The 10,491-nt window shown below is 45.8% G+C and overlaps 1 protein-coding gene across 1 annotated transcript; it reads right to left on the bottom strand.

The window, feature by feature from the left end:
• Positions 1-849: 849 nt before the first annotated feature.
• On the bottom strand, positions 850-8,877 carry fam83ga (family with sequence similarity 83 member Ga). Its single transcript, XM_019868377.1, has 5 exons — positions 8,170-8,877; positions 5,788-5,955; positions 4,590-4,714; positions 1,797-4,353; positions 850-1,291 (listed from the first exon to the last, which is right to left on the bottom strand). Exons 1-5 carry the CDS (start codon positions 8,620-8,622, stop codon positions 1,076-1,078), a joined length of 3,519 nt encoding a protein of 1,172 aa, XP_019723936.1. The 5' UTR covers positions 8,623-8,877; the 3' UTR covers positions 850-1,075.
• Positions 8,878-10,491: the final 1,614 nt, after the last annotated feature.

The following is a 10,491-nucleotide window of genomic DNA, read 5'->3' as shown; positions in this document are numbered from 1 at the left end:
CAATTTAAAATTTTTTTGGGGTGTAAAATATGAACTCATTTGTAAATAACGAGGGCAGATGACTCTGCTTTAGTCCGGCGCTGAGAGCAGCAGTTTAAAACTTAAGCTAAGCGTTTAAAAAGAAATAAAACTGAATGAGGCGTCCTTGCAAATAGCTTCACTTTGCCACATTCAAAATGGCTGCGGCGCCGACGTACTGCGTCTATGTATACATTGTAAATGTTGTCTTTGATAATACTTGGCAGTCGGAATTTGCTTCGGGAATATAAACAAATATGTGGAGCAAAGTAAGCACTGTCTTGGAGGGCATTATTAATAAATATTAATAATTGAGGTGGGTTGCCAACAAATGTGGCACGATCGGTCTTTAAACCATTCATGATTATTGTATCAGAGTGTATTTGCGTGGTTCTTTCAACATTACGTTTACACACTCGTGTCATTCAGTTATGAGTAATGATGACGTTGCATAATTCAATTTAGTTGCACAGGCAATAGTATGTGCGGGAGGTAATTCTCTGCAAACTGAATAGAATTTGCTTCTATGTTATTGACGGTAAAGAAATATCTGCTAGGGTGCAAAACACCCACCTCCCATCCCAAAGAAAAAGAGAAAAAAATAAACAATAATGCAGAACAAGACCTACAGTATTGTTATCGGGTCATTTTGACAAATTCTTGGAATGGACTAAATTGCAAAACATACCGTACATTATGTTGTGATGGATCTCAACCGGTAGAAATATTCCTGAACTAGACCGTTTTAGCTCCTATTTGTGCACCCCTGATCAAATGGATTCCAACACAAGTATTAAAGGGCCTGTATCATGCCAAATCAACATTTATTTATTTTTTAGCTTCAAGCCATATTCAAATACAAATTCCTCACCAAACAGACCACTACAGTGGTATTTTTCCTTCATTCACCCAACTCTGAGCATTCCTGTTCATTCCTACTATTTAAGCACTAGCTCCGCCCACTCCAAGAAAACGACCGGGTCCTCAATTTTATACGTAATCATGAATTTTATCCGTATAAAATTGAGGGAGCGATCCCACATGCCACCCCTGCAGACTAAACACACGCCCACTTTCTCCAGCAGCCAGTGGAATGCCCGACAAGCATATCCGGGGAAGAGGCCCTATGATCAGCTACCTTGCCTCTTGTAGCTCCGGTGCTCCCAATTTTTTCTGAGTCCACTTCTGTGCACTCGCCCGCACGTGCGAGTCCGACGAAGGCGCGCTCCGAGCGGCCTCTCTGGCCGAGGCGCCGGCCCCGCCGGCTGGACCTCTGTGGGATGCCCAAAGAGCTTATCTGAGAAATAGGCACTATGAGCGGCCTCCTCGACCAAATTTATTCCGATTTTCGTGGGCGGTGCGCGCAGCATCAGCCACGGACGCATATACGAATTCATATATACGTCCGTGGCAGCGGGCAGCTTGAGGACAAGGTCGTGAAAGGGGCGTGGCAGCCACACGGAGAGAGGCGGGGTTTTCGTGAGCCAGGCGCCTGACTTCCGGGTTCGAAAAATAGCAACCGAAATAAATCATAATTCTGAAGAATTTAGCTCAGCATTGTGCTAAAGATAAAATATAATCAAATATACGGCTTTAGTTAACTGCGGAAGGCTTCAAATAGCATGATAAAGACCCTTTAAGCAATGCCTTTACTAAAGATAAGAATGTTGTTGTTGTTTGAATTGACACAGTCATATTCATTGACTAATCTATGTATAGCTATGGTTGTGTTTTTCTAGCGTTGTAGAACTGCAGATACTCTCGTTGTACGTTCATACCTTCTGACCAGCAACCTCTCTGGCTGAGCCATCTCTGTTCTCCGCGTTACCGGAACCCGTTGCCCTCTGAGTTCGTGACTTTCTCAGGAGAGCTTGATTCGAGGTCTCCTTTTCTTTCTCAAACGGTTTGGGTTTTGATTCCTCGTTCCCGTTTCGCCCCTCTTTCCCTTTGGAATCTCGATTGAATGTCTTTCGGATTCCACCGTCTTTACTTTTCACATCCTCCTTATCCCTCATTTTCACTTTCCTCTCAAGCCCCTGGCTTTCTTTGCTTGAGGTGTGCTTGTTTTTGTTGTCAAACAAAGCAACGTACGCACTGTAGTCTATGAATATAGGACTAGTGGCATCCTTATTAGATTTATTGCTTTGATCGTCCTCGGGATTCTGCTGATCTGCTGTACTGTGACCGGAGTGGGTCACTCTTTCAATGACTTGCTCTTTGCTTGGCGAGCCGCAGGATTCGACATGGTCCTCCGAGGTTGTGGAGCGATTGGAGTCTTCTCTTGAGCGATAGCCGTCACTTATGTCTGACGTAGGCGTTCGAAGGTCCGGAGAGAGCGCGGGTGGAGGTAAACTTGGAGGGAAGTCGTCAGAAGTGCGTCTGCCAGACGCGGTTGACCGCAATTGTCTCTCTGCTGATTGGACAGCTTTCTCTGGTTGGCGAGCGACTGTTTTTTCTTTTGGAGATTGCGGGCCGTCTTGTGAGACTCTTCGGGTGTTCTTCTTTGGCGAATTTGTGGTACTCTCACCGGGTTTCGCCGATGTGTCATCTACGCCATCGACCGGCAGCCCGACCGTAGCAGCTTGAATTCGCTCCCACATAGTCAATGGGGAACTTTGACCGTAAGTGATTCTTTGTGGTTTGTTTTCTTTGATGTGGTACGTTTTCATTTCCGATTGGGTTTCATTTGGGGTTTGGGGAGATTTAGGATCAGTGAGCTGTCTCGACGTAGACTTGCTTTCAGTCTTGACAAGGTCGTCCTGTGGTTTTGAACTTCCGTCACAGTCGACTGGCCTCACAGTTTTGATGTCACCTGAAGTGTTTTCTTGTGTATTCACGCCGTCTCTATTCGGTGCTGAAGTTGCCGAGGCATCCGACTGGATTTGTTTTGTGTTCCCGGAGCCCCCCGGAGTTCCTCCCTTTCCATCATGTAGTCCAACTAATTTATTATTTTGACTGTCTGCAGTGCTTTCCTTTTGTTTATTCTGTTGATTTTTCTGGAGGGCGTCACTCGTTCTGTCATCTTTCTGCACTCCCGTTTTTCTGTTGATAGTGTCGTGCGTGTTTTCCCCAGTGGACTTGTGGCTGGTGACTCTATCTGCCGTCGGGCTGTTCAACTTCTTATGAGTGCTCATATTTGGCGTGCCCAGGCCATTAGTGATGCTCCTGTCTTTGGTGGCTGAATGGACAGTGTGAGGTTGCAGAGTTGGATGATTTGGGCTTGAAGGTGAGGAAGAGGAAAGGTGGGAGGTGTCAAGAGTGTGACTATCCGGGGAACTTTTAGAGGTGCTACATGGCTGTGTATGATTAGCTCGCGTGAGATGCGGTGTTGTTTTCGTTTCGGTGCATTCTGTTCCCAGGTTTGAGTCACCGGTACTTGGCAGGTTAGAGACTTGTTTAGCAGGAGATGAACTCGTCTCCGTTTGTGGTGCTATTCTGGGCTTTTGTTCCGAGGCGTGCTCGAGATTACCGGTGCCGCTTCGACTCATGTGCTCTATGTTGCCGGACAAGGGCGACATGCGTTTTGTGATCTGACCTTCATTTTGACCCATTGGTGAGACTGTGTGAATAGTCTGCTCAAATCTAGAGGTGACCGAGTGTTGCTCAACTTTCTCAGCTTTTGTATTGGGGGAGTCCACTCGCTGCAACCTGTCATAGATAGACTCTGGAGGCTTGATCCGATCTTGTGATGGTGAAGGATTTGTCTTGTCCTCAATCGCAGAACTAATCTCTTTCGGCTTTGCAACCTCTGGCGGGGGTTCTTTCGGCGCGGTCAGAGGGTTTGTGAACCGAATGGCTTGACTGGTTTCAAACCTCTCGGAGCGTTGCAGATGCACTTGAGTCGGCTTGCTCGTATCCATGATGTTTATGAAACCAATGACATCACTGGGAGGGTCGGGTTCCGGCCAGGTGGGCAAGTAAGGGATCAAGTTTGCTTTCTCTAGATTGATCAGTCCAGGATGGGTGCAGTCCTCTTCTGGCACAGGTTCTTTACTTCCTCTTCCTCGCTTTCTCTTCTTACTATCTGGGACCTCCGGTGTCTGGGAGTCTTTGGGGGTGTCTTGTTCAGCAGAGGTAGAGTTAGCACTCTCTCCAATAAGTAAGGCGTACTTGGGGTTGTACAGTTTCCTTGTTATAGTCGCAGAAGGAAGGACTACGGGGGCGAGCTGCGGAAGGGGGTCGCGCTCAGGCTCGGGTTCCATGGTGACTTGTTGCAGATCAACAAATGTCGAGCTCATGTAAAGGTGGCGAAAGAGATGATCAAAGGCCTCCACTGCCTGCCCGGTAACCACGGTGACAAGATTTTTATCCAGTCGTGAGGACATCCAGGTGAAACTGCGGATTATTCAGAAAACACCAAAATTTACATCACAAAAAAATCGGATGACGGCTGACTACAAAAACTAAAACTATGACACAGTGACGTGCTGACAATGAGATGAATGGTTGTTTACAACGCGACCAAATACCACACCTGCCGAGATGGAAAAGGTTTAACTTGGCGTCAATGTTGAGTAAATTGCATTGAAAGACCACTTTCATTGTTGCCGTGTCACTCCTGAAGCACTGACCTAAAAGACCCGGACACGGCTTTGTCTCCATCGATGAACATGAATCTGTGTCCCAGTCGACCTTTCACCTTGGTGCAGGAACGAGTGTAGAACTCCGTTCCCTCTGTGCAGCGTACCCGAAGGTGCTATAATATACAGTATAAACACACACACACGTATATTTAGATGTGAATTATTGGTCATGTGCTCTATGTTAGTCAAACAAGGACAGTAACCAAAGCTTTTGCCATATTGAAGTCCCTGTAAATTAAAAATTAAATGACACAGGACAAAGAAGAGCGTTGTGAGCAAGCTTGCCAAGTTTGAAAGAATAAAACCCAAAAAATTCACAAGTACAGTATAAAAAAAGAGGAGGCTTCATAATCTGCCCCTCCCAGCTTTCAGATACTGCCGGTGTGTCCGCTGAACGTTCTGAAAACACACCCTGCTCAATCTTCATCTGCCAATGAACTACATGTGTCGTTACAGTATGTGCTCAAATTGCGATCCACACGTTGAGTGACATGTGCCGCCGCTGCGTTGAATGAACAGTTAACGTTCCCTGAAGTGTCTGTTCCGTGGACCCACACAGCGAGACAACACCTCGCGTGGCGGCGAGGGATTGGACGAGCGCGTTGCCGGTTCTCTTTTGCTAACGAGCTCATCAGTTCGCAATCCAGCGAACGTAATAGTTCGTTTTCCCCGAGGGCTGATTATTATGACAGATAATGTCATAAATAAGAGTGACCAAACATGCCCGCACTTTTTTCCACCCTATCCGGGCGTCCGCAGGCGTTTTCCAAAGTCATGAAACTGTCCCGCTTTAATACTTTTTCAAGGGATCAATAATCATGTTTTTAATTTGACCGACGTTTTGCGCGACCAATGACGGGAGGATCACGAGTTGATCGTCTGTGGATGACGCAGAATACTGGAATCACTCACTTCCTTTAACATTTGTGCGACAATAAATGCTGGAAGAAGCGTGGCCTGAGGCGCATTTGCGACGCAACTTTTATGACACCTTGCTCACTCGTCATCGGTTACGAGCGTTTATAGAGTTTATTGTTTTAATATTAATATCACAATGGTTTATAATAATGGGTTTTCTGCACTATAAGGCTCTTTACGCTGTCACTTAAATGCTTTTACAGCTTCAATATTGTGGCCATCAGGTTTTCTGCGTTTGTACTTTCCTTCTCCTTCAAATGATACATACCTTGAGATGTCCTGCGTGCATGCTAGCCCGCTGACACATTGACAGGAAATGAGGTAATGACGTGCTCTCCAACAGGATGTAGATAGCAACCTTCCTCCGAAAACCGGCATCGAGCAAATCTCTGAAGATGTCCACATCGGTGAAGACATCCATTACGACAGCAATCACCTGAAGAAACACACGCGCTCAAAGTAGATTAGCATCATTGATCACTTATGGGGACGTTCAAAATGCAGGAAGTCGGCATTCGCTACGCCTATGTTTGCACAATGTTTGAAACGAATGGGATTCCAGTGGTTCCGCAGGTTTGGCTTTAACTCAAGCTAGTGAAAACAGCAGTGAAGGGGTTTTGTCCGCGCACTCATAGCTTGCCGTCGACATCATCTGTATTTGCCATCACTTCTGAAAACGCCTTAAGGGTGTTGCAGGCGTGCTACGTTATAGCATGTCACAACTGTTAGTCACACTCTTCCCTAATGCGCGCTCATGCAAATATTACAAATACACCGCATGAAGGCACATTAAGTGTAAGGAAATTCCTGGGTGATTCTCAACTAGTGTGGCAGGAGGCAAACGTTGGTGGCGGACCCATTAGAGGTGGCTTGTGAAGAAGTAGAACTCGTTTTATGGTACGGATACACAATATTTTTAGTTTACCAACGGCGTGCAACGAACTCGTTTTCTGGCTGATATATGAATATTTACAATAAGGCACATATATGCACAATAAGGCATGCTCTGTTTTAAATGTAAGGCCTGGAAGTGTTTGCCATATGAAAATGAATTTCATGTGAGATTTTGTGTAATTCTGTATTGCGTGAGAGGCTACAGCGCAAAAATGGGTTATGCCTTAAGAATGGGTCTCAGTCGTAAACCGAGGACCGCCCGGAGAGTCCAATATTTTGCGTGCGTCTGAGGTCTGACTTGCCCTTTATTATCAATAATTTTTATTTGATAGGCTTGGCTCATAAACGTCGGGTATAACTGCACACGTATTCATATTTGAGACGCGTACCATGCCATGTTCCTACACAAAACATACTCGGTAAACAGAAGAAAGAAATCAGTGCCAAGTTATGAGTGACATTTTGTGGCCATATTTGGTGATCATTCGTAAATTTTGGGACAAGCCATCGTCATCAGCTGTTCTGAATCCAAAAGGCACTTTGAACACGTGAGCATGTCGTGATGTTTAAAATACGATAAAACGCATCTTTTCAAACCATTTTTTCCCCCGATCGTTTTTCACTTGCGTAAAGAGTCGGCAGCAATAAGGAATGCGGAACCGAGGGTAACTGCTGTAGATATCACTGATGAAACATGTTGCACTTTACACTGTCTCACTGAGTTACTCGAGTCTGGACTCTGATCTCAAACTGACAGCAGTCGACAAAATGACTGCTTCATGTTTTGTATTGCAAATGAAAGTTAGTAAATACACCATAGTCGAATCGAACCCATGCCCGTTCCTGTCGCCGCCCTGTGGAGTTTGGTTATTTGTAACCCCTGTGATGAAGTTTGGGCTGGTTCACTTGTTTGCTGTAACCGTGGATGATGTGGAGCCGGTGCTCATCACGTTCAAGGTCAGACTGCTTTGAACAAATTCTTGTCGGTGGCCAATTTCAAGTCATGAATGTTTTTTTCTTTGTGCGAGGAAGGATTTTCAAGAATGTATGGGCTGAAATGGCAGGAGAAGTGCTTTACCATTTCAGGCATAGTTTTGGCCTTCTGTTACATCCAAGATCCGACAGCGGCTGCGGTTAGCGGTCATACCTGTTCGTTTTTTTGCAACCCTCTCCCAGCTGCAATTTAGAGGTTGTCTGACAAAGAATGGCTGAGGTAGCTCACATCAAGTTCCCTGGCAGTGCTCTTATACAGTGGTTGGTTTTTCACACACAGCCATCAAACTTTCAAGATAGATTCCTTTTAGAGCATGTCCAATAAATTATACCGCACATGTTTAATGGGGCATTATTAATTAAAGAAGGTGGTGTTATAGACAGAGGTGGCAAAAGTTATTATACGCTGTACACAAAGTAAAAATACAGATACTTGTGTAAAAGTATGAGAAGTACTGATTCAACTCTACTTTAAAAAAAACTTTAAAAAAAAGTTTGTTACAAGTAAGACAGAAATTTCAAACTTGCTTTGTTGTTGGGAGTAAATAAAAAGTCGTCAGAAACATACTTTAAAATCTACTTTAGGACGGCTCCTACCAGCTTCACCGTGTTGCAACACCACACTGCATGGTTCTGTATATTGTTACCATGAAATTTCCATTTTAAAAAGTAAAGTTAAACAAACGCGCCGTGCAGTTTGCTAAGAAAACGGTCATGTTAAGTGCATGCAAATTGCGCTGTACAAGATGACGGGTCATCGCACCTTTTGCGCGTGAGCGATCATCCTTCGGACAATCTCCTTGATGTGGGTCTGCCCTTCCAGCGGCGGTTGCGTGTACACGGTGGTGCGCGTCACCCCGCGGTAAGCATCAGTGTGCGGCCAGCCCAAGTCCATCTGGGGGATGGACATGTCCGACAACTCCGGCCAGTAGTGCACCGACAGCGGGGGCTCGTTTTCATCGGCATCCTCCGGGAAGAGCTCCGAACCGGGGTCATACGGTTCCACCGTCTTCGTGAGAGTTTCCTGCTCCAGGTCCGAAAGGAAGCTCCGCATTTGGCGTTCCTCCACGAACTTGAGGAACGCTTCGCGACCTTCGCGGAGCAAAACCTCCAGGGCGAGCCTCTGGTCCTCGCTGTACAAGAAGTCCGGCTTAGACTCGTTTGTCCGCGGGTTCACGTGGTTATCGTCCAGGCACTGAATTTGAGACAGAGCCATAATGAAACTCAAGATATTCGGAAAGATCAAAAACAAAACGTAAGCTTCCAACAAGTCGACGAGACCACTTTAGTGAACTCCGGTATCCTCCTGGCTGCGGGGAGAGTTGTCGTTTGAATAACAACAGCGGGACAGTATACCTCCCGGCTGGCTAAAAAACACTCCTAACACTCGGATGTAATCGTAAAGAACTGCCATGTTACATTAGGAGCTTCCCATTGCCTGGAGAGTCATCTCATGATGCGGAGGACTCAGCCCGGGCCGGCCGGCGATCGAGCGCGTGGGTGACGCCTCTTCCCGAGGCACCGCCCGACAGGTGTGATTCTGGCTGCGAAACAGACACACCTTTCACCACGTGACCCACAGCGATTTGCAGCACTGGGTGTGCGCTCTATGGGGAAAAGGATTGTATTAGAGGAGGAACTGAGTTACAAAGGCACCCAACCCCGTTAAAACATTCATTAAATCATTAGTGGCCCTGCTGAAAACCAACAGTAGAAGCCTCCGGCACTGTTATTATACCCGTTCTGCCAAGAATCACCCTTGCTGCGCGAGCATGGGAACGTCAGAGAAAAGGATCGAAGTGAAGCATACCAGCATATGGCAACGTGTACCGTGTTGTTACACAAAAAAAAAAATTAAAGGGGAAGTCAAGTCATTTTTTTTTCTTTACAGTTTGTTCTACCCGCCCCACTCGTGTAAACACAACATCCTGGTTTATATTGCGTTTGCGGAATATGAATTAAGCAGCAAAATCTGCCCATTGTTATCCATCGGTGGCGGCGGGGGGCATCTTGCTGTCAAGTGAAAAAACGCTGAATGATGTCAATGCGCGCAGTGTGGAGACTTCTGCCACAAGATTTCACAAGTGGCCGAGTTTAGCATTGTTTAATCACAATATGGATCAGTGGCTGCCAGTGACGTCATATTGGGGTGAGTAGTTTCACTCTCAGTGTGACATTTCCATTAAACGTGTATTTAAATCCCTGAAGTCACGTTCATGCGGCCCCCCAAAAATGTGGTGTGGCTGAGATATTACTTGTACACTTGTGTTGCCAGACCCAAGTGAAGGTACGGTGGCCCCCTGAAGGGAGAAAAGAAGTCCCATTTTGCGCCGAGCTCCATTAAGTTAAGCTGTAATTATGAATTCTCATGAATCAAACCTGCATTTCAGCTGTCGCATTGATAGTCTGTAGTTAGCAGTAACAATGTTGACTACTTTCTGTCGGTTTGCAAATGTTTTACAGGTAGGCAATTGTTTTCCTCAGGAGCTGGCAACCCACATTTTGCCACAGCTGGTTGCATGTTTGAGCTTCTAATCAAGAGTGAGCGGGCCATCACGAGTTAAAAAAAGAGGCCATGTTTTTTTTTTTTCTCCAGCTTGAAACGTCCTTGAGTAAGTTCAAAAGAGGCAAGATCAAATGCAGCTGACTTGATTATCATGAGTGTGTTTTGCTTTGTCATGCAATTCAAAGTCATAAGACAGCGAGGAGCAGTAGAATCAGTGGTCAGCATGTGATCCTATATCACTCTGTGTTTGTGCGTGTTTGTACACAAAATTTGGATCTTCCAATTTCATCGTTAAAATCAACATACACTTTTGTGGCCCCTTAGAGACCCAGTAGGCCGACAAGAGATGTCGCAAACAGAATCTCAGGGGTCTGAAAATTTGCTCGGTTGGCAGCCGGGCATCAAATTAGGCCTGATGATCGGCTTGTATGCCCTGCTTCAGCGATGTGGTAGTGCAGAAGCAGCCTTTCCATTTCCCCTGCTTTCATCGGATTCTACAGCTCACGAAAGAGCTCTTATTAAATAGTGCTAAACTGCCAATCTCACCTTTGATTTATTGTTTGAGCATGACGTGCACTG

The sequence above is a fragment of the Hippocampus comes genome, unplaced genomic scaffold, assembly GCF_001891065.2.
Source record: "Hippocampus comes isolate QL1 unplaced genomic scaffold, H_comes_QL1_v1.1 scaffold314, whole genome shotgun sequence".
NCBI classification, from domain to species: Eukaryota; Metazoa; Chordata; class Actinopteri; order Syngnathiformes; family Syngnathidae; genus Hippocampus; species Hippocampus comes.
This window is presented reverse-complemented; position numbering and strand designations above follow the sequence as displayed.

Excerpts from the sequence above, each read along its gene's own strand:
- fam83ga (XM_019868377.1), bottom strand. The coding sequence starts at position 8,622 with ATGGCTCTGTCTCAAATTCAGTGCCTGGACGATAACCACGTGAACCCG. Across the intron at positions 4,715-5,787 it reads TGCACGCAGGACATCTCAAG|CACCTTCGGGTACGCTGCAC; the intron begins GTATGTATCATT and ends TGTATATTATAG. Across the intron at positions 1,292-1,796 it reads GAGAGGTTGCTGGTCAGAAG|AGGTCCAGCCGGCGGGGCCG; the intron begins GTATGAACGTAC and ends GGCATCCCACAG.